Source organism: Zalophus californianus, chromosome 16, assembly GCF_009762305.2.
Source record: "Zalophus californianus isolate mZalCal1 chromosome 16, mZalCal1.pri.v2, whole genome shotgun sequence".
In the NCBI taxonomy this organism is placed as follows: domain Eukaryota; kingdom Metazoa; phylum Chordata; class Mammalia; order Carnivora; family Otariidae; genus Zalophus; species Zalophus californianus.
Window position 1 is genome coordinate 14,884,310 of NC_045610.1, and position 24,520 is coordinate 14,908,829.

Here is a 24,520-nt window from a genome sequence, read left to right on the forward strand (position 1 = left end):
CAGGTGCCCCTGTGATGGCTACGTATGAATAACTTTTGAATTTTCTTTGGTTGCCTTTGTACAAGCGGTGTTTTATTTTTATATTAAATGAGATGAGAACTTTTGAAAACTTGGGAGGGGTGCAACATTCTATGTTTTAGGTAATAAGAACATGGATGTTCCTTTGTCACCATGCTAGATAAGATCTTTTGTTTGTTTTCACCCTTTGAGTCAGTTTCTCCTCCTCATACTTCCCTATCAGTCCATAGATACCTAAAGAAAAACCATGTCCAGCACAGATATTTAGAAATGAACTGTGAACTGTATCTTTTCTTTTTCTGTTTTGCCTGTTTAGTGGAAGAAGCTCTTGGTACGGATATAAACTTAGTAAAAGTTATGTAGTGTTTTGAGAAGGCCTCTGGTTTCTATCTAGCAAATGTTATAAAAAAATTTTCCCCTTCTCGCTTGAAGTGCAGTAAATACCTTGATGGGCCGCTTTGTTTGATGATTCATTTCACCAGTGGCCCTTTGGCGCTGACCGTTTGTATTGTGTATATCTCTCTGCCTGCCTCACTGTTGCCCTCCCTCACCTTTTTTGTGCTCCCTCTTACCTCTTTACTAATTGTTTATAAATTTATAGAATTACTGATTACTGCTTCTGTTTACTCCAGTACTTTCAGATTTATCAGTTACTGCCTGATTTATAAACCTAATTCCCCAAAGGGGCCTTGTGGAATTCCATTATCTTTATGCTCATGCAATGCATAGGTCAATGACTAGGTGTTCTTTTTGTTCTAGGATAATAATTCTCATACTTTAGCATTCATCAGAATCACCTGGAGGCATTGTTAAAAAAACCCGATTGCTGGGCCCATCACCCAGTGGTTTCTGATTATTCGGGAGGGAGAGACAGAAATAAATTGCATTTCTAACAAGTTCCCAGGTGATGCTGATGGTTCGGGTTCCATACTTTGAGAACCAATGGTTTTAGGAATTTGGTGGCTGCCAGGGTTGTAGTCATCAGGCAAAGATTTTGGCTCAGGTAAAAATAATAAAGATTTCTGGTATAAATAATCTTCCTCATTCTGTCTTTAACTTTGGAATGGAGGGCATATTACCAAAGAGTTCATATACTTTGCCTCCATGTTTGCCAGACAGGTTTCTAAGCTCTTCAGAAAGAAATTATATTCAGAATGCTAAAAAATATGTTTTTCCAGAGTATATATGAAGAGTCACATATCTGGATCTCTTTTCCCAAGAGGGCCCTGAGCAAAACATCTGACTTTTCAGTGAGTGTTTATCATGTGCTAGGTACTGTTTTAATGTTTACATTATCTCATTTAAATGTCACAGAAGCCCCGTGGGAATTTGAACTTTATGAAAGAACTTGCCCAGGATGACACAGGTAAGAATGAAGGAATCAAATCCAAGCAATCCAAGTTTAAAGCACACACTCTTAATTAAATATAAGTACAGTAGTAGAGGGGTTGAACAAATATTTCTTGGTATACCTCCAGTTCTCTTCTTAACTTTGACAGTTCTTTTACTTTCACTGGGAGCTTGATTTATCACCAGGAGCTTGGGAATTCTTTTTCTTTTTTTTAAAGATTTTATTTATTTATTTTGTCAGAGAGCACAAGCAGGAGGAACGGCAGGCAGAGCAGGCAGAGGGAGAAGCAGGCTCCACGCTGAGCAGGGAGCCCAATGCGGGACTCGATCCCAGGACCCTGGGGTCATGACCTGAGCCGAAGGCACACGCTGAACTGACTGAGCCACCCAGGTGTCCCGAGCTTGGGAATTCTTGACCTGGTTTAGGGAGATTATCTGATCTCCCATAATCGTTCTTGAGAATGAACAAAGAAGTAAAAGTTCATATGAGGGGAATGGATGCTCAGATTGAATTTATCTGCTGCTTTCTCTCTCAGTTGAATGTTCTTCACATCTTCGAATGCCCAAAGATAGCTGAGTGTCTACAATATGAGTCTTTGGAGAGCGAACTTATTTCTGGGAAACCCTTGAGAGTGCTCTAAGAGGACTGAATTTATGCACAGGATGATCTACATCATTTTGGAGGTGTGCCCAAGAGCAAAAAAATCTTAAGAGTAGTGCAACGTTATAAAGACCAAAAAATCAGGACAATGCCTTGGGCTCCAGACTTTGCAGGCAGGATTGCTTAGAGATGAACAAGCACTCATGGAATTGGTTGATGGGGGTAACTGATACATAAAAACCTGAAGGTGAGTGATGGAAGTTTGCCTGCCTGTCTGCAGATATACATACAAACCATCTTTGGCTCAAGACTAAATAAATATGGGCCATAATAAAAAATAAAGTTGAGGGGTGCCTGGGTGGCTCAGTCAGTTAAGCGACTGCCTTTGGCTCAGGTCATGATCCTGGAGTCCTGGGATCAAGCCCTGCATAGGGCTCCCTGCTCAGCAGGGAGTCTGCTTCTCCCTCTGACCATTCCCCCTCTCATGCTCTCTCTCTCTCTCTCTCTCTCTCTCTCTCTCTCTCTCTCTCTCTCAAATAAATAAAATCTTAAAAAAAAAAAATAAAGTTGAAATGGGTAAGAGGAAGAAGTATGTTACCTAGAGAGAGGACTTAACTATTGACAGAAATGTCTGCCTCCGTACTTCCTGTCCCACCCTTTATTTTCTTTAGTGTAATTCTCATATATGTAACAGAATATTATGTTTTTACTTTATAATTTTAGATATCTGAAAATAATCTATTTTAAAGTTAATACCTTTACTTTTATTAATCAACTTGTTGCTATATAATTTACATACAATAAAATCTTACATTTGAATGTATTGGTGGTATATATATACCTGAGTAATGACCACGCAATCAAGATATATAATGTTACCATCCCCCAAAATGTTCCAGGTTCCCCTTTGCAGTTAATCTCCCCAGTCCCGCTCCCCATCCTAGGCAACTACCAATCTAATTCTTCTTTTTTTTTTTTTTTTAAGATTTTATTTATTTAGGGACGTCTGAGTGGCTAAGTTGGTTAAGCGTGTGCCTTTGGCCCAGGTCATGGTCCCAGGGTCCTGGGGTTGAATCCCTCATGGGGCTCCCCACTCAGTAGGGAGCCTGCTTCTCCCTCTGCCTGCCGTTCCCCCTGCTTGTGCTCTCTCTCTGTCTCTCTGACAAATAAATAAATAAAATCTTAAAAAAAAAAAAGATTTATTCGAGAAAGCGCACCAGTGGGGCCGGGGGAGGGGTGTGTGGGGAGGGGTGTGCGGAGAGAGCGAGGGAGAAGCATACTCCCTGCTGAGCAGGGAGCTCAACGTAGGGCTCAACCCCAGGATTATGACCTGAGCTGAAGGCAGATGCTGAAGCAACTGAGCCACCCAGGCGCCCCTAATTATTCTTACTTATAGATTAGTATTACCTGTTTTAGAATTTCATATAAGTGGAATCATACAGTATGTTCTTTCACTCAGCATGGTATCTGTGAGATTGATGCATGTTGTGTTTTTCCATGGTTCATTCCTTTTATTGATGAGCAGTATTCCATTATATGGATATATAACAGTCTGTTTATCCGTTCACTTTGGGTTTTGACATTTGGGTTTTTATTCTTTGGCTGTTTTGAATAAAGATGCTGTGAACATTAATGTACAAGTCTTTTTAAGGACATATGTTTTCATTTCTCTGGGGGTAAATAGCTGAAAGTAGAATTGCTCAGTCATATGATAAGTATATTGCTAACTTTAAAGAAACTACCAAACTATTTTCCAAAGTGATTGCACCGTGTTATATTCCCACTAGCAATGCTTGAGAATTCTAGTTGTTACACATCCTTGCCAACATGTGGTATTTCTAGTCTTTAGAATTTTAGCCATTCTAGTAAAGTGTGAAGTGGTCTCATTTTAGCTTTATTGGCATTTGTGTAATTAATGATGAGCATCTTTTCTTGTGTTTATTAGCAATTTATAGGTCCTCATTTGGGAAATGTCCAAATCCCTCGCAGCCCATTTTCAAAATTTGGGATATTGATGTTTTCTTATAGAGTTGGTGAAAGTTCTTTATATAATCTGGACACAAATCCTTACCAGATATGTATCCTGTGAATATTTTCTCACAGTGTATGGCTAGCTTTTTAAATTTCTTTTAAGACAGAATCTTGAAAAGCAAATGTTTTTAATTTTGATGAAATTTGGGTCTTTTAAATTTTCCTTGATGATTAGTGCTTTTTCTGTTTTAAGAAATCTTTGTTTTTCCTTCTTAACAATACCCTTAAAAATTTTTTTTCCCAGTTGTTCTAGGGCTAATGATTTGCATCCTTACCTTTTCAGAGTGTATTTTAACCTTTTTACACTTCACACCTTTGCTTCCTGTCTCCTGCTTTACAAATGTGATCGTCTTAAAATAGTAGAATTCCACTTACCCATTCCCTCTTATTTAGTGCATTTGTCTTCTCTTTGGCTTTTCATATGGTATAAACCCTACCGTACCCTGTTATTATTTCTACTTAAATAGTTATCTTTTAAGTAAATTACAAATAAGAAAATATAAACTTTTATATTTATCTACTTATTTACTGGTGCTTTCCATGCTTTTCATTGTTTTCAGTAGATCTAAGTTTCCAGGTGATCATCATTTCTCTTGAGCCTAAACGACACAGCAGGTGGCTGGTGACAAATTCCTGTAGCTTTTGTTTATCTAAAAATGTCTCTTTCTCCACACCCCCCCCCTTATCTTTGATTTTAAAAGATTTTTTTTAAAAAACTAGATATAGAATTCTGGATTGAAGTTTTTTTCTTTCAGCATCTTCAAAATGTGTTTCTCTTATTGTCTGGCACCCACTGTTTTCTCAGGAGAAATCAGCATTCATATGCCTCTCTGTATATAATGTATCTTTTGGGGGGAGTCTGCTTTGAATATTTTGTTTTTATCTGTGGTTTTCAGAAGTTTGATTGGGATGTGCATAGGTGTAATTCTTTTTACATTAATTCTGCTTGATGTTCACTGACCCTTTTGGATCTGTAAGTTGGTGTTTTTCATCAAATTTGGGATATCTTCCAGAGATTATTCTTTTTTTCCTACCCTACTTACCCTTTCTTCTCTTTCTGGAATTCCAATTATGTATATGTTAGACATTTTTAAATAGTCCCACACATAAGTGAGGCTCTGTTTATCTTTAGTATTTTTTTCTCTCTAGTCTTCAGATTACTTAGTTTCTATTTTTTTTTTAAGACTTATTTATTTTAGAGAGAGGGAGAAAGAGAGAATACATCAGTGGGAAGAGGGGAAGAAGGAGAGGGAGAGAATCCTAAGCAGACTCCCCGGTGAGCATGGAGCCGGCTCAGGGCTCCATCCCAGGACCCCATAGGATCACCTTCTGAGCCAAAACCAAGAATCAGACACTCAACCGACTGAGCCACCCAGGTGCCCCCAGATAACTTAGTTTCTATTAATCTGTCTTTACGTTCATGGGCTCTTTCTTTGCCATTTTCAATATAATGTTTATCCAGTGAATTTTTTATTTTGCTCTTTTGCTTTTCAGTTTAAGAATTTCTACTTGGCGGGCACCTCGGTGGCTCAGTCAGTTGAGTCTTGGACTCTTGGTTTCAGCTCCGGTTGTGATCTCAGGGTTGTGGGATTGAGGCCTGCGTAGGGCTCCGCACTCAGTGGAGTCTGTTTGAGATTCTCTCCCTCTCTCTACCCCCTCTGCCCCTTCCCACGCATGCTCTCTCCATCTCTCTCTCTAAAATAAATAAATAATATCTTTAAAATAATCTCTCTAAAATAAATAAAATCTTTTTAAAAAAGAATTTCTAGGGTCACCTGGGTGGCTCAGTCATTGGGCTCGGGTCATGGTCCCAGGGTCCTGGGATCGAGCCCCGCATCGGGCTCCCTGCTCCGCGGGGAGCCTGCTTCTCCCTCTCCCACTCCCCCCTGCTTGTGTTCCCTCTCTTGCTGTGTCTCTCTCTGTCAAGTAAATGGATAAAATCTTTAAATTAAAAAAAAAAAAGGATTTCTACTTGATTCTTTTTTTATAATTTATTTTCCTCTGCTGATATTCCCTATTTGTTTACTCATTAAGGCTATATTTCCCTTTAATTCTTTGAACATCCTTCTTATTAATATTTTGGACATATTTATAATAGCTGCTTTTAAAATCTTTGCCTGCCAATCCCGACATGTGGGCCATCTAACATTTGATTTCTCTTGAATGTAGATTGCATTTTCCTGTTTCTTGTGTCTAATGATTTTTGTTTACAGTCAGTGGACACTGGATCGTTTGTTAGATTCTGGATCTTGTTACCTTCCTCTGTGTTTTTTTTTTAAACTGGCAGTTAAATTTCTGCTTGATCATCTTGAACTTCTGTAGGCTTGGTTTTTACATATTTTGAGGGCAGCTACATAGAAACCTAGGATATTTCCCAAGCCCCAGTAACATGTCAACCTCCAAGCTCTGTCTTCCCTGCAGACTTTGTTTTAGGCTGGGTTTTTAGGATCTATGAATGCAGTTTAGATTAGCTCTCACTCTAGGGTGTGGCTCCTCTGGAGTCTCAGATGGTTGCCAAGGGGTGTTAACAAGGTGCTAAAACCTTCACTCTAGCAGTGTTGGAACTCCCAACTCCCCCATCCTGAGTCAGTGCTCTTTCCGCACCACTGCTGCATCTTTACTATCTCATTCTGTTCCCCCTAGCCCTGTAGCAGCTGCCTTTTGGTCAGCCTCTGGTGGTCTTGGCTGCATATGTACACTCCAGCCTTTATCCCCTTATTCACTGAAGATTCTCACATGTACTTTATGCCCTTTCTTTGTACAACTTCTTCCTGTCCATTTCCCTACTTGCTGATTCCATCCCCTTCAGCTACCTCAAATTCTGCCTCTGCCTCTTCCGCTCATCAGGAGCACCATAATTTCCTTGGGACTCAGCTTTCAGTGTCATGGTTGGAAAATTATCCCCAAGCAGAGGACTGAGTGATCATGGGTTCATTTTATGAATTTCTCTTCTCTCAGAGAGCACAGTCTTTTTTTCCTCTCATGAAAGGGGAACAAACTTTAATCATAAAATATTTCTAATGTTTTTCCCAAATTGTATTGAGAAATAATTGACATACATCATTGTATATGTTTAATAAAATAATGGTTTGATTTACATATATTTTAAAATTATTGCCACAGTGAGTTTAGTTAATACCCATCATCTCATGCAGATGCAATAAAAAGCAAAGAAAAAAATTTTCTTGTGATATATCATACAGCGGTGTTAACTGTAGTCATCGTGTTGTATATTACATCCCTAGTACTTGTCTTATAACGGGAACTTGGCACCTTTTGACCACCTTCCTCTAGTTTGCCCTCTCCCTACCCCCACCTCTGGTAACCACAAATCTGAACTATTTCTCAATGAGTTTGGTATTTTAGGGATCACAGTCTTGCACTGCCTGTTGTCCACTGCCTACAAGCAGTTACCTCAGATATTTTATAGCTGTTTATAGTGGGAGGACTAGTCCAGTACCACCTACTCCATCATGCTGAGAAACAGAGCTGTCTTTATTTGTTAATTACAGAAGTAATCTACTATCTGAAGTATTAAAATCATATAGAACTGTAGAATATAAGACTACCAGCCCCTCCTCCCAAATTTGCTTTTACTTTAGTAAAGTCTGCAGCTGATCTTCATCAGGAGGTGTCAGTCGCCATTAAAAGCAAAACAGGCAAAAACTGCTAATAACAGTCTGGTAACCATTCTTGCAGACATACATATACCGAATATTAACTTTTCTAATAAAAATGCATGTTGTGTATACATTACTCTTTTTTAGCTTTCTATATATATATATATATATATATATATATATACACACACACACCTTGCAACTATTTCTGAATCAGTATGTATAAATCTATGCCAGTCTTTTTCAAGCTGCATCATATTCCATTGTTATAGATATAATTTATCCATCTTTTTTTATTGAGGTATAATTGACACACAGTGTCCTCTTCGTTTCAGGTGTACATCATAGTGATTTGGTATTTTTATACATTGTGAAATCCCCATGACAAGTGTAGTTATCTCTCACCATACAAAGTAATTACAACACTATTGACTATATTCCCTATGCTGTACTTTTCATCCCTGTGACTTATTTATTTGATAACTGGAAGTTTGTACCTCTTAATCCCCTTTACCTTGTTTCACCCACCTTCCCCCCAACCCCTCATCACTCTGGTAACCAACAGTTTGTTTCCTGTATCTGTGAGTTTGTTTCTGTTTTGTTTTTCATTTGTTTTGTTTTAGATTCTATATATAAGTAAAATCATACAGTAATTTGTCTTTCTCTCATTTTGCTATGGCAAGATTTCATTATACATGGCTGGATGATAATCCATTGTATACATACATCACACCTTCTTTATACATTTATCTACTGATGGACACTTAGGTTGCTTCCATATTTTAGCTGTTGTAAATAATGCTGCAGTGAACATATAGGGTGCTTATATCTCTTCAGATTGATATTTTCATTTTCTTCAGATGAACACCCAGAAGTGGAATTGCTGGATTGTATGGTAGTTCTATTTTTAATTTTTTGAGGAACCTCCATAGTGGTTTCTGTAATGGCTGCACCAATATACATTCCCACTCTCTGTCTTTAAGGTGCTGTTTAGTTATGTCCAATTTTTGTTATTACAGTACTAAAATGAACTTTCTTGTACTTAAATCCTTGTATATTTATAAGACTTGTTCTTTTAGAATAGATAGCTACAAGTGGAATTCCTTTATCAAAAGATACACAAATTTTACTGTTTTTACAAATACTGCCAATTGCTCTCTGAGATGATTATACCAGTTTACACTCCCATGACAGTATACAAGTGTCTGTTTCTTCATACTTTTACAAATACTATATATTATACCAATATTTTTAATTTCTGCTAATTTTCTGGGTTAAAAAATGCATCTCACTTTAACTTGAATTTGCTTACTAGTGGAATAAAGGATCTTTCTGTATATTTACTGTCTGTTTATATCTCTTCCATTCTGACTTGCATGTTTATGGCCCTGCTCATTTTTATATTGTTACATATTATTGATATGTAGGAGTTTGTAAACACTGTAGTTTTATTTTTTTAAGATTTTATTTATTTATTTGACATGAGAGAGAGAGAGAGACAGCGAGAGAGGGAACACAAGTAGGGGGAGTGGGAGAGGGAGACAGCGAGAGAGGGAACACAAGTAGGGGGAGTGGGAGAGGGAGAAGCAGGCTTCCCGCCAAGCATGGAGCCCAATGCAGGGCTTGATTCCAGGACCCTGGGATCATGACCTGAGCCGAAGGCAGCCGTTCAACCGACTGAGCCACCCAGGCGCCCCAATAGTTTTATTTTATATGTTGCAAATATTGTCTCCTGGTTTGTAGCTAGTATTATAATCTTTATATTTTTTACAGTGTACAACTTAAAATTTTTATGAAGTCAAATCTGTCTTTTCCTGCATGACCTTTGGGTTTTCTTGTCATGCTTTCTTCATCTTTGTATACACCTATTAATCATTCTTGTTGATTGTTTAACTAGATTTCTCTAAAAAGAAAGGTTTGTGATTAATAAGACACACTGTGATTTACCCAGGCTTCCACTGGAATTTTGGCTGCAAAGTAGGGACTGCTACTTTTAAGTACTCCAGATATTCCAGAATAGCAACCATTTGGAACAAAGGCTTTTGAAGGTTCGATGTTTTCGTGGACAATTTTTTGTGATATCATTATTGTCAGTGACAGGAAAAATGAATCTTTAGCTGCCTAAGAGTAAATCCAAATGTTTCTTAACTACGAGTAAACTCAGAAATAACCAGATGAAATAATGTAAAACCTCATTTGTAGTGAATGCTTATCTAGCAGTAGATTTTTTTCCCTCATGCACACAGCCCCCCTAAAGTGAAGAAGAGAAAAATGAGAAACTGTTCCTAATTCTAGAGTGCAGTGGAAAACGTGGTTTGCACATGTGCAGCAAGAAGCTTTAGAGGGTTAGAATTGCACAATGCGTGTAGGTTGAGCAATTGCTTAATAAGGCATCCACATTGGGGGGTGTCCTTTGCTCTTGTGCAATTAGGGAACTCCAGAGCTGCCTGAATAGGGGATTTCCTTTTATTTCTTACATGCCATTTTAAAAATTCACTTTTTCCTTTCTTTTCAATGTTCATTCTTTTTTTTTAATTGTTCTTTTGAATTCTTACTTGTTTATAGTTTTCTTCTTCCTTTTTTTTAAGGGTGGAGATTAATTAGCCACACAGCCATATGTCCCTACCTCTGTGATTAGAAATGAGCTTGGGCCGGGTCCCACAGACGGTGGGAGGATGGTTGCTGACGCTGTAAAGATTTCTGGTTCGGCTTCTCACAGCTGTGATACTCGGCTCGTTCAGAGTGTTTGAAACATGGGTTACTGATCAGCCTATATTCTGTTTTCTGAGTACTGGAATTTTGCAGGCTTTGTAATGAGTTTTCTGAGGTTTTTGCCTGTTTTGCTTTTAATGGCGACTGACACCTCCTGATGAAGATCAGCTGCAGACTTTACTAGAAAGTAGAGCCAAACTTTAGTACTTGTTTCTCTCTTGGCAAAAGAGACGTCCTTGTTTTCTCCCTCCCCTTTAGCTTGCTCAGTCATACTCATGTTGGGTAGTACTTAGTAAGCATGCATCTGATTCTGACTCTCTTCCCCTTACCTTTGTGCTGGGGGTACTAGAATCTCTTTTCTCTCAACTTTGCTCTGTTCCAGAGGAACAGGAGAGGTAGTTGGGTCAGAGTGCCAGAAAAGCAGAAGTTAAGTATGTGGATTTCATAGCCACATGTATGAGTGTTTGTGGGGCAGGGAACTTCTAATGGAAAACATTTGTGTTGCATCGAAAACAGAGTGAGGCCTGGTTAGAGTCTGTCTGCTCTGTCTGTCAGTCTGTTCCCCACCAGCACTAGTCATTGTTCTCCTGGGAGTCTCAGGCGTATTGTGGTTTCTTCTGCTCTTGCTATCCTCTAATCTTGCCAGAGTTTTTGTGTCACGGGTGGCCCCGTTCGCAGTTTGGAGTGAGGCTGCAAGGGTGGTGACTAATGGCTTTGAAGGCACTCAAGCCCACATACTAGCTTGGAGACCCTTTTTAGGAAACCTGAGGAGAGGAAAGGGTCTCCAGCACGGACAGTGGGAGAAGCATGCTTAGACTCATTCAGATGGTGTATCAGTCCCTGCTCTTACTGCTAGCAAAGCACAAACCAGAAGAACAGAGACCAGAGGCAAAGGCTTACTGTTTGGGCTTGCCATTTCATTTGTAAATGCTCATAAGGGATGCACCTGGATGCCCAAGCTTGTCTCTGATGGGCTGATATCAATCAGGTTGTGTGGCTGGATCCCCTTTGGGAAATAGAGAAGAGAAAGTGCTAATTTCCCTGAGGACATTGTCACTCAAGATATGAGGGACCTGTAACTTGAGCTGTTTCTTTTTTTTCCCCCTCCAGACCCTCTGAAATTCACATTTGTTCATCATTTTTAAAAGAAAGAAAACAATAAAAAAGCAGCAGCTCAGAGTTTTCTGGGTCCCCAAGAAGGCACTTCACCAATGTGGTTTTCACATTTTCAGGTTTTTGGCTGGTGAATAAGATTGAGCAGAAATGCTCCTTCCCCTGATAACAATACATTCAGATGCAGGATCAGGAGCGTGTGGATTAAAACCAGACGGTGGATGATTAATATTTTTGCTTATAGAGGTAGACATGGCAGCTTCCTCCATTTAAATGAAAAAGCTCTTTCTCTGCATTTGTATGTGTGCGTATCCCTATATGCTTGGGCTCTTCGAAGGTAGGAGCTAAATTTCTGGTTTAGTTAGTTTCCAAGTACCATTTCCTTCTTCTCGCTTGAGGCACCCAAGAAGTACTAGAAGGAGTAAGCTGTGAAGCAGAGGTGTGAAGATAAGCTACTAAAATGAGAGTAGGAATATGCTCTCTTTTCCAAGCTGACTGTTTTCACAGCTCTCCAGGTACTGATGGAACACACATCTTTAGCCACTCGACCCCCTCACTCCCTATGGACCTGTGACCACACTATAAGAGGTATCATTTTTCTTTCAAAATATTGCCCCTTCGGAGGTGCCCATCCCCATCATTTCACTATTAAATAATGATGACCTTAAAAGAAATTCTATTTTTACAGGTATACTTTATGTTTTTTGACTTCACTCACTGAGAGCATGACAGATTTCTGGAGAATACTTTTAATTAGAGTTTGGAAGGTGTTTATTATTTTAAAAAAAGGTTTCAGGATTTACTTTTAGTAGGTGCTCTGCACATTAACTCGTTTAGACCAAGGGGTCTGCAGTTAGCCTAAATCTCTGATTTCCCTCTTGATTTTTAAACTTGCATATACTTTGCCCGTTGTAGAAACAGAGATCTCTGCCCAAATGAAACAGGAAAGGAAAGGGGAGGAGGAAAACCAGGCCAGGAGTTGATATCTTTCTATCTGTATAAAGAAGATTGCATTGTCTCTGCAACAATGAAAAGTTTGGGGGACAAAGAGTATAAAGTTCCTTTTACTTCAACAGAAATCTGGGTCTGTTTTAATATTGCCTACAATTTCGGGGTGAAAAGAGGCTCTGTGTCAGCCCTGTCACACTCTAGCCATATGCATTCCCAGGTATCCCTGAGCACGGAGTGCAGCGATGTCTCTCTAGTTCATTCCCTTCCCGAGAGACCCAAACTTGTTTGTTTGTTTGCTTGCACACATTAAAATCCACTCTTTGTTATACAGTTCTGACAAACATGTAACCATCACCACAATTTAGATACAGAGCATTTCCATCATCCAAAAAAAACTCCCTCATGCAACCAACCCCTCTCTCCACCCCTAGTCACCTCGGTCTTTTTTCTGCCATAGGGATGACGTTGCCTTTTCCAGAATGTCATATAAATTAAACCATACAGCAGTTAGCTTTTTGAGGCTTCATTATAACATAATGCATTTTTCATCCTTGTTGCCTAGATCACTAATCCATGCTTTTTTGTCGCATAGTAGTGTTCCATTGTAGGATAGACCACGATTTGCTTATCCATTCACCAGTTGAATATTTGGGTTGTTTGCAGTTTGGGTGATTATGGATAGAACTACTACAAATATTCATGTATAAGTTTTTATGTGAACTTATGATTTCATTTCTCTTGGGTAAATACCTAGATATGAATGTATGGGTCATTTGATAACTGTATGCTTAATTTTGTTAGAAACTGCCAAACTTTTCCAAAGTGGCTATAACCATTTTGCATTCCCACCAGCAGTGTATGAGAATTCCAGTTTGTCCACATCCTTGCCAGCACTTGATTCCACATTTTGTTGTTGTCGTTGTTGCTTTAAGTCATTCTAACAGGTACCTCAAAAAAAAAAAACAAAAAACAGGTACCTCATTGCAGATTTAATTTGCATTTCACTAATGGCTAATGATGTTGAGCTTCTCTTCATGTGTTTGCCATTTGTATATCTTTGGTAAAGTGACTTCAAATCTTCTGCCTATTTTTAAATTGTATTGTTTGGTTTTTTTATGTTATGTTAACCACCATACACTACCTCGTTAGTTTTTTTTTTTTAAAGATTTTATTTATTTTTTTGAGAGAGAGAATGAGATAGAGCATGAGAGGGGGAGGGTCAGAGGGAGAAGCAGACTCCCTGCTGAGCAGGGAGCCCGATGCGGGACTCGATCCTGGGACTCCGGGATCATGACCTGAGCCAAAGGCAGTTGCTTAACCAACTGAGCCACCCAGGTGTCCACATCATTAGTTTTTGATGTAGTGTTCCATGATTTATTGTTTGCGTATTATTGTTTATTTTCTTACTGAGTTTTGAGAGGTCTTTATATAACCTGGTTGCAAGTCCTTTGTCAGCTATATATGTGTCACAAATATTTTCTCTTGATCTAGCTTGCAAGTCCTTTTACTTCAGAGACTAGGTTTTGACTGATTAGATGCTGAGAGCTAGAGGTTTCAGGCTGTCTTGGTAGAGGAAAGTAAGGAAATCGAGACCTTAGTCAGCAGAAAAATGTGAGGACCACCCCTTTTGAAGCTGTTTATTTAAAATTAAAGGGGGGGTGGGGGAGAAGGGTGGGCCAAGATTGAATTGTGCAGACGGATGTCTGAAGCTTTTTTAAATTCCTTCTCTCTCTCCTGTCCCCACCTACGATGTGGATTTAGGGCTCTTACCTTCAACTGGGTTCTTCAGTTTCTGCCATCACTCCAAATCTACTGTGGCCTCTCCAGCTCTGCAGACCCCAGTGGAACACCCGAGAGGGCAAGCCAGCTTCTTGCCCAGAATATATTCCAGACTGAAGGCGTTTTTGATAAGTAATCATTCCCAAGCCCTAAAGTGATAGCCTCCAAGGAGTCACCCCCTTTGAAGAGCTTCTTTCATCTCCAGCTGGACTCTTTTCCAAACAAGCATCGGCAGAGCCTAGTCAGGGCTCTGCCACACAGGGTTCTGCCATGAGAAGCAAATTGGCAGCAACAGGCAGCCCCCTTAGGCAATGGAATTCAGTTCTCAGAACATGTATTAAATGTGGATGAGATATTTATTTATCATGGTACTCTTTCATGTTGCATGGAGTTTTTTCCGCAAGGCAGCCCACTTAGGTACAGTGGAGAAAATAGGTCCTGCCCCATTGGACAAAAGTCAAGAAAAGGTATTATGTGGAATCTTGTCACTTTTTAAGAAAATAGATCTATATTTTTATACTGGGGAGAGGAAGTAGAAAAGAAAGCCTCTATACTGGCCCTTACTTAGTGGCACCTTCTTGTTTTATAAGGTTAAGGAAGACTTTGAGGAAATAAAAGTTGTTTGGAAAGATCCAGGTGTAGTTGCTTTTGCATGTTGTGATGGGCGGAGCGATGAAGTGTAAAAGCCCCTCCCACCCTCCATCTTGCCTCAGACTCTGTCCTGGAACCCTGGGGCAGAGAAAGCACCACTTTCATTCCTATTTCTTGGGATTGTTGACAGCCACGTAGTGATCAGAGAACAGCAAGCAGGAAGAGCGACACGCCGAGCATGTTGGCAAAGATGGTGAGCTACACTTCTGTGATCCTCCTGATCAGCTGGGCTTGTTCCCAGACTCTTGTCCCTTTTTAATTGATGACACTCTTAAGGTATGTTTCTTAAATAACATTTGCCACTGACTACACACGAGCAGAGTTTCTTTGTGCACATGACATGGATCACTAACACTGCATGCGATGGTCAGAGGAGGCCTGCTTTAGTCCCAGAGGTCTGTCCATTTCTCCAGGATAATGTAGTCTGGTCGAGGCTTTCTGGCTTTTGACCCCAGTAGGAGTGATGTATACAGAGAAGAATTTCTGACCGTTCACAATCTCAGTTATTTGAATGCCTTTTTGTAAACAAAACATCTTTTAGGCAGGCTTAAAACTGTGTCTGCTCATGTAGGTACAAATTTCTCACTTTACTAAGGACAAATAAATTTAATTAAAGATAAAATTGTAATGTGGAATAATAGTTCAGGCTTTAACAACAAAGGGAGGGGTTAAAAACAAGTTCTGCAATAAATCTGCAAGTGTGGAATCTAAGGGAAATGATCCCATCTGGAAAACTCTACCAGTGGTGCCCCGGCTGGTTTGTGGAGCAGTGTGGATCGCAGAGTGAAAAAAGACCCTGCAGTCTTGAAAGATGACAGGTTCCTTAATTGATGTCCATTTCAGCTGGTGCTGTGCCAGCTTATGTTGGCCCCAGTCCAGCGTTCCTGTAATTTGGGAGCCAGGTGTGAAGCATTTTTGTTCCATCTTGTTCCCCAGTATCTACAGAAGCCTCACGCATCTCACTTGCGGCAGCAGCACTCTGTAGGAAACAGATGTACAGGTAGAGGTGGAAGGAAGTGTCACAGCTGGGTTATGGATATTAAAAAAAAAGTCCTCCATACTCAAGTGAGATCTGGGCTTGCGAGCTGGGGGGAAGAGTATTTCACCGCCTTGGTATGAGGTGTAACTACCACATACCCTAATTACTCTGATACTCATTTGTGATTTTTTTTTTTAACCTGTCTTATTACTTTAGACTTAACATTTCATACAGGCAGAGATCTACAGTGATTCGCCTTCTGTCTAACTCTGGGAAACAGCATATAAAGAATATCAGAGTTGGGTCTGAGCACTTCCATAGCATCCAGGAGTCAAGAGATTAGCTTCTGAGAGATTAGCTACTCCTGACTAGGTGGGGATGTAGCTGTGTTCTTTTGGAGTATCATGATGAACACAGTAGAAAACATAACATCATCTGTCCAATGCATTGATACTAGGCCCTTGATGCTCAAGAGAATGGATGCAGTTGGCCCCCACCAAGAACACCTTTTTCCCAGAATTCAGTCTACATTCCCTCTAGCCTTCAGGTTTAACTGAATGTTAAAGAGCAGGCAGTTCTGCCTTTCAGGATTACAAAACATGAGCAGGGTCCTCCCTGTGAGAACATTGAAGTCCTGTGGACATGGAACTTAATGTTGGAATTTGTGTTTTGCCCCTGGCTTACATTTTGATATAAGGTAAGTTTTAGCCTTCTAGACTAAGAGTCAACTCTGTTTCCTGGAGGGCCCAACCCATAAGCAGATGACTAAACAGAGGCTTTGGTGTTCCTTCCTTTAACTCAGAATCTCACATGGAGTCCAAGATAGTTTTTGGCCTTGAGAATCAGACCATGAAGTCAAAGAGTAACTACAGGCCTGGGTAGGTTGCTTTTTGCTCCAAAATGTACCAGGGTCAGAGTGCAGCTTTTGGTCCACCGATAGCTTTAATCTGTTCTTCCTTATGTTGTCAGTGTGCCAGAAGATGGAAAATGGCTATACCAGATTTCAGAGAGGGGGAGGAGCAAGGAGGGGGGTTTTCCTCTAATTAAAGTTTTATTTAAAACAGGCTCATTCCATTTTTTTAAGTTGTAGTTTTTAAAGTATACGTAATATAAAATTTACCATTTTTAAGTGTATGGTTCTGTGGCATTAAATACATTCACATTGTTTTGCAGCCATCACGACCATCCATCTCCAGGACTTTTTCATTTTCCCCCAACTGAAACTGTGCCCATTAAACACTAACTCCCCATTTCCTCCCTCTCCCAGCCTCTGGCAACCATCTTTCTCTGAATTTGATGATAAACCTCATATAAGTGAAATCATTCAATATCTGTCTTTTTGTGACTGGCTTATTTTACTTAGCATAACATCTTCAAGGTTCATTCTTTTGTGGTGTCTGTCAAAATTTCCTTCCTTTTTAAGACTGAATAATATTGTGTTGTCTATATACACCACGTTTTGTTTATCTCTTCAGCCATGGGATGGACGGTTGGGTCGCTTCCACCTTTTGGCAATTGTGAGTAGTGCTGCTATGAACATGGGCAGCGTACAAATATCTGTTCAAGTCTTTCCTTTCACATCTTTTGGATGTCTACACAGAAGCGGCATTGCTAGATCATATGGTACTTCTATGTTTAGTTTTTTGAGGAATTACCATACTGCTTTCCACATGGCTGCACCATTTACATTCCCACCAGCAGTGCACAAGAATTCCAGTGTTTCTGCATCTTCACCAACACTTGTTATTTTCTGGTTTTTTGATAATAGCCATCCTAATGAGTGTGAAGTGTTACCCCTTTGTGGTTTTGATGTGTATTTCCTTAATGACTGACGATGTCGAGTGTCTTTGTTATGTGCTTATTGTATACATTTTAAAAATACAGTTTCTACTTTCTCACTTGATTGGCCTTGGGATACCCGAGCATTAACTTTTTCCCTTTGAGGCAAAGGAAGGCAAGGTAGAATAAAAGAAAGTGTCACATGTGAGCTCTGATCCTGACTCTGCTATAGACTGGTTGTGTGGCCTTGGACAATTCATATAGACTCTCTGGGCTTCTCTTTTTCTTTTTTTTCCCCTCACCTCTGGGTTTCTGTCTCTTTTTCAATAAAACTAGGAAACCTATAACTGCCTTATCGACCTCAAAAATGGTACAAGAGATGTTCAGGTCTGTGAAAGTACTTTGTAAAGATATTATAAAAGTAGGGAAATGTGTATTCAAAAAGTTTGCCCATTTTTAAAAGTATTGTCTTTTATTGTTGAGTTGTAGGAGTTCTTTATATATGCTGGATAGAGTCCATTATCAGATACATGATTTGCAAATATTTTTTCCCTTTCTGTGGGCTGATTGTTTTTTCACTATAATGAAATTTTTAATTTTTTTTAAGATTCTATTTATTTGAAGGAGAGAGAAAGAGAATGAGCAGGGGCAGAGGGAGAGGGAGAAACAAACTCCCCGCTGAGCTGGGAGCTCCACGAGGGGCTCGATCCTAGGACCCTGAGATCATGACCCAAGCTGGAGTCAGATGTTTAACCAACTGAGCCACCAGGTGCCCCTGAAATTTTTAATTTTGATGAAATCTTTATTTTTTTCTTTTGTTAGCTGTACTTTGGTGTTACAAAGACATTTTTAAACAATATGAACTGGGAAAGTTTATCAACCAAAATGCCCTTAAAAAAAGGAAGTTCTGGGGCACCTGGGTGGCTCAGTCGTTAAGCGTCTGTCTTCGGCTCAGGTCATGATCTCAGGGTCCTGGGATCGAGCCCCGCATTGGGCTCCCTGCTCAGCAGGGAAGCCTGCTTCTCCCTCTCCCACTCCCCTTGCTTGTGTTCCCTCTCTCGCTGTGTCTCTCTCTGTCAAATAAATAAATAAAATCTTAAAAAAAAAAAAAGGAAGTTCTTTCTATCTGAAATAAATGCTTTAGAAAACTATCTCAGATGCAAAAAGGGATGGTTTGCCATGATGGTTACTATCAAATTGGATCGAGTTAATTACAAAAGAGTCATGAAATTAGGCAGCCCCTTAGAAAATATCATGGTCAGTGTTCTATCTAATTAAGAAGTAATCTCCTGTGTCCTCATAGCCTCTGCTTCAGGTACTTCCCAGAGTTTAAGATATCATGAGATAGCCACTATTAAAAAGTTCTTTCCCAAACTGAACATAGTCTACCTTTTTATGGTTTCCACTTACTGGTTTTAGAGAGATTCTCTTAGAATTGCAGAGTCTGTGTTTTTAATACCTGACACCATCTCAGTATATGTGAAATTCTCCTTAAGTTTTCCTTTGTCTAGGCTAAATACTCACCAGCAAAATCAAATGGATTCTTTTTTTTAAGGTTATTTTTTATAAGTAATCTCTACACCCAAAGTGGGACTCGAACTCATGACCCCGAGATCAAGAACCGCATGCTCCACTGACTGAGCCAGCCAGGTGCCCCAAAATCAAATAGATTCTTGACCAGCGCTATCACGTAGAACTTTCTGTGGTAATGGAAATGATCTGTTTCTACACTCTCCTATATGGTAACCACTAGACACGTGACTTTTTTTTTTTAAGATTTTATTTATTTGAGAGAGAGAGAAAGAGAGCATGAGAGGGGGGAGGGTCAGAGGGAGAAGCGGACTCCCTGCTGAACAGGGAGCCTGATGCGGGACTCGATCCAGGGACTCCAGGATCATGACCTGAGCCGAAGGCAGTTGCCTAACGAACTGAGCCACCCAGGCGCCCAACACACATGTGACTCTTGAGTACTTGAAATGTGACTAGTGCAGCTGAGAAACAGAAATTTTTAAAGATTTATTTAGAAATTTTAATTTTAATTAAATTGAAATATCCACATGTGGCTAATGGCTACTGTATGAGACACTCCAATTCTCAATTATTCTCCTGACTAGATTCCTCTATACCACTGGTTCTCAAATTGTGGTACTAGGACTAGCAGCAAGGGATTCACCTGAGAACATGTTAGGTATGTAAAGTTTTAGGCCCTACTCCAGACCCATGAATCAGAAACTCTGAGTGTGGAGCCCTTCTTCTGCTGATTCCAGCGCGCTAACACTTGAAAGCCAATTCTAGTTTTTCAAGGTTGTTCCTGTTGAAAGCAGTGCTTGGACATGGCCTGACGTGCAGAGATATCACCTGAAGACCATTTAGGTGGCTTAAAAAAACTTTGAATACTATTACCTAGATAGCACATTGACTGGTATGTTGTAAAATAAATAAAACGTGGTTATGAAGAAAATTTTTTAAATAAAGTACCAGCTGCAATTCAAAAGAAAAAGAGTTAATGAGAACTTTCCCCTCAATCTCATGCACAGTCTTATATAAGTGCTGAAATTAGAACCTGGAGATTCTCATTCTCAGCCTGGTATGCTTTCCATCTATCAGGCTGTTTCATGAAATAGGCCCCACCCTTGGTTTGGTTTTGGTCTCCCAGAAGGGAGAAAGATCTGGTTCCTCTCAGCATGTATTTCACTCTTCTCCCCTTTGGGGGGCGTGCCTGCCTGCTCTTGTACCACTTCCCCTTCACTAGGGTGCCTCTGTAGTCACAACTGATGCCTTGGGTTTAACAGACTTCACCTATATAGTTCTCTTCTTTTAATATGATTTTTGTCCTCTTACGCTTAAAACCTAGAAGAGGAGCTGGCATGTTCTGTTGCTGGCCTTGAGCCAGATGTCATAACTTCAGGCAGTGCCACGCTACATAACTCCAGCAGTTTGAAATGGAGAACGGAGTTAGAGATAAGATCAGCAGCTTTAGGTGATGGCATTGTTTCAAATAAACCATGCATGACCCAAAGCTTCCACTTCAAATGGGGAATGAAATTGCTTCATCCTTTGACAGCTTGCTCCATGAAAGAAATTTATCTTCACTTAATTGCTTTAGATCCCAAGAGGCTACATACAGTAATTTCTAGGAGATAATTGTATCAGATTTTTAAAATACGCGACTGTGAACATGAATATGCAACTGCAGTGGAGGACCAAAGGTCCTGGTGAACTTGCTGGTGGGTTTCTGTTTTCATTCTTGGAGTTCCCTGGGGTCCTAGACCACCAACTCTCTGAATCTGCTGATTGAGAGGCAGGACCCTTGGTATGGCCCTGTGCTGCTAGGGTTAAACGGTCTTGCCTACTACTCCTTTAGCTGGGTAGCATTTTGCTCAAACTCCTCCCAAAGCTGGGAGGGGTCGGGCTGGCTGGCTGACTTCCGGCTACATGTCTTCATCTAGTCCGGCTGGGCACAGTCTGTCTACACTGTGGGCCAGAGCCACTGGGGGTTCCGGTCAGTGGCAGCTGAAAACCAGCAAACTTGTTGATTTTAAAACATGACTATTTAGATGTTAGGGATAAACTTCCTGTAGATGGGGACAGGCTCCTTAATCTAGGCATGTTTCAATTTCCAGGCCTCCTTTCCCTGGCCTTTATGTTTGAGAGTCTAAAGGTTCCACTGTATCATTTTCATTAATCCCAACTACTACCTGCCTTTACTCCATATTTTTTTCTCTCATTTATGAAATTCCAGGGCTTTTTTCCCCCTCCACCCCCTACTAAATAACTATATTTTCATGTTGTGGTGTAACAACAACTCCTAGAAAGATCGGGGGCATTTTTCTAAGTGTGGACACAGTTCTTCTGAAAGCATCTGTCACCGCTTTCTGCCTGCATCTGCCTTTTTTAAGACTACACACTGAACTTTAAATTGTGAGCTCCTTGAAACTGCTCTCTCATAGACTTCCCTATGTGGGTAGCCTGGTGCTGCAGAAGAGCCAGTGGGGCATAGCTGGATGACATGGTTTATAGGCACTGCTGCCCTAAAGATAAGGGAGAGCTGACTTAGAGGTCTGGGGGACTTTTGGATTCTACACTAAGATCAGTGAATATCTGAGTCAACATAGGAGAGGGAGGGGCTGCCAAAAGTCAAGGTGGTCCGACTCAAGCAAGAATCTACAGAGCCAGAGATTTCCATTTCCCATCGAGTTCTGTCCTGGCCTGTCCCACGGAGCTTTCTCACAGGGGTCATCCTCCAGGTGTCCTTTGTCCCTCCTTCTCACTTAGTCAGGGTCAGCCATACTCTTCAGATCAGAGCATAGTGTTGCCTTTCCTTTAAACTCTTCCCCAAGAAACCTGACAGCTATAATGAGTAAGCCAGTTTGCATTTGAAAAAGGTCAGAGTGGTATGCCTCCAAGGGAAATCTGCAGCAAGTGCTGTCACATCATTTCTTGGATTCACATCAAGGAGTTTCTGAAGGAATTACACTTTTGCTCACATCTAAAACATGAGCACCTGAGTAGCAGCCTGGAGGGGTCATCAGGGTCAGGGTATTTGTTCTAGTATGTGTTTTTGAAGCTAGAAAGACATTTGTCTGTATTATCACCACCTCTGGGGCCCTCTTCTGGAGCTTCTTTTCTGTCTTTCCTGTCAGACTAATAGTAGACACCTAAGAGAATTTTCCCAGTCCTGAACTGAAATATGTCGATCTTATAAATGCCTAGAGTTGTCCAGGCAGATGGAGCAGGCCAGTAAATTGTTGAGTGTTACTTCATGAGACTGAGTTAGCGTTGTTGAGAGGTATCAGTCCTTCATGAGAAGTTAAATTACCTGCAGTATTATTTTAACCAACTTCCCATCCCCCATCACGAAGATACTAATTCCTCAACTTGACAGATTGCTTTTTTTTTTAAAGATTTTATTTATTTGAGAGAGAGAGAGAGAGAGAGCGCACAAGCGGGGTGGGGGGAAGAGGGAGAGGGAGAAGCAGGCTCCCCACTGAGCACAGTGCCCAGCGATATGTTGCTCAATCCCAGGACCCTGGGATCATGACATGAGCAGAAGGCAGATAACAAACTGAGCCACAGAGGCACCCGGACAGATTTCTTATTTTGACAGCTTTATTTACTATACCAAGCCTTCCGTGGTTGGTAACATTGCTTCAGGCCATTTCTTTTAGTTTAATCTTCTCCTAGGAGCAGAACTTGCCTGTTTCTCAACCTGTTTTATTTAATTAGAACATACTAGTCTTATATTGAATATATAAGAGCTTATCAAGAAGGATAATTGAACTTCTGATGTCTTTTTTTTTTTTAAAGATTTTACTCATTTGAGAAAGAGAGAGAGAAAGCACAAGCAGGGGGAGTGGGAGAAGGAGAAGCAGGCTTCCCGCTGAGCAGGGAGCCCAATGTGGGGCTTGATCTCAGACTCTGGGATCATGACCTGAGCCGAAGGCAGACGCTTAACCAACTGAGCCACCCAGTTGCCCAAACTTCTGATGTCTTTAGACCAAAAAAGCAAAAGAAGAGTCTGTCCTTTTCAGGGAAGTAATCATCTTTTGTGCATTTTTTGGTGGATTCACTGAATCCAGTCATTCTGGTGTGTTCAGTAAAGCTTTACCTGAAGGATGTTTGTCTCAGAACTCTGTGTTTGTGTGTGTGTGTGTGTGTGTTTTGAACAAACCTGCTTATTCCTCTGAAAAGAAAGCAGTAATTTACTCAAATCCCAAATAGGGAAATATGGGGACTCTCCAAGGATGTAAGGCAATCAGGAATAGGCTAAGAGAAAGCATTTTTGCATAGGTATTGTGAAGAAATGAGATCAAACAGGAATGAGGAAATGACAGTTTCCTCCTCTTTCCTAGAGCTCACTCTATAGGCTGCACTGTCCAGAAGTAGTAGCCAATAGCCATGTGAGTCTATTTAAATTTAAGTAAAATTCAAAATTCAAAATTCAATTCTTCTGTCACACTAGCCACATTTCAAGTGGTTAATAGCGACATGGGAGTAATGGCTACCATATTGTCAAGAGTAGGTAGAAAAAATTTTTATCGTTGCTAGAAGTTTTGTTAGCTCTGCTTTGTGGTAAAGTCAAGAAGTATGACTTGATTATTAAGATTAGGGGCTGGGGCGCCTGGGTGGCTCAGTCGTTAAGCGTCTGCCTTCAGCTCAGGTCATGATCTCAGGGTCCTGGGATCGAGCCCCGCATCAGGCTCCTTGCTCAGTGGGGAGCCTGCTTCTCCCTCTCCCACTCCCCTGTGCTTGTGTTCCCTCTCTCGCTGTGTCTGTCAAAAAATAAAAATTAAAAAAAAAAGGGGGTAGTCACAGGAAGAATATAGAAAGGGAGACATTGGGATTTGAAGGGCAAAATTCATCTAATTAGGAATGAATCAGGATCAGAGATAGTGGGCTCCAAAGAATGGGACATAATGAGATTCCTATCAAGATAATTTAGTAATGTATTTTACAGGATTCAGGATACAGGATATCTATTATCTCTTCTGAGTGATCAGCTTTCGTGATCTTCTGCAAGAACCTCTCATAGTACAGTGTCTATTCCTAGACTTTTTCTAATCCTTTTCTAAATCTGTATCTTTGTGTTTCTCATCGATCATTATCACACCTGCGTTTCCTTTCTGAGTGTCTCTTGTTTCCATTGATAACAGTTACATCATCATTTTAAATCTTTTTTTTTAAGATTTTATTTATTTGGGAGAGAGAGAACATGAGAGGCGGGAGGGTCAAAGGGAGAAGCAGACTTCCTGCTGAGCAGTGAGCCCTATGCGGGACTTGATCCTGGGACACCAGGATCATGACCTGAGCCAAAGGCAGTGGCTTAACCAACTGAGCCACCCAGGCGCCCACATCATCATTTTACATAGTGCTGTTATGATGTGTTATTTCACTTGATTCCCACAACTCTATGAGATATTTTTTTACACTTAAAAA

At 40.4% G+C, this 24,520-nt stretch overlaps 1 protein-coding gene across 8 annotated transcripts in view; it reads left to right on the forward strand.

Annotated features, from left to right (window-relative positions):
• Positions 1-24,520, forward strand: part of SMG6 (SMG6 nonsense mediated mRNA decay factor) — a 228,349-nt gene that overhangs the window by 124,028 nt on the left and 79,801 nt on the right. The window contains exons 14-15 of one of the 8 annotated variants that reach the window (XM_027624849.2): positions 1,333-1,384; positions 14,158-14,878. The exons of 6 other annotated variants lie outside the window; for them this stretch is intronic. In XM_027624849.2, the coding sequence (XP_027480650.1) occupies positions 1,333-1,384; positions 14,158-14,333 (228 nt within the window). In that variant the 3' untranslated portion in view covers positions 14,334-14,878. Of the gene's footprint in view, positions 1-1,332; positions 1,385-14,157; positions 14,879-24,520 lie in introns of those variants that run through there. One more of the 8 variants, XM_027624851.1, reaches the window with a different exon arrangement.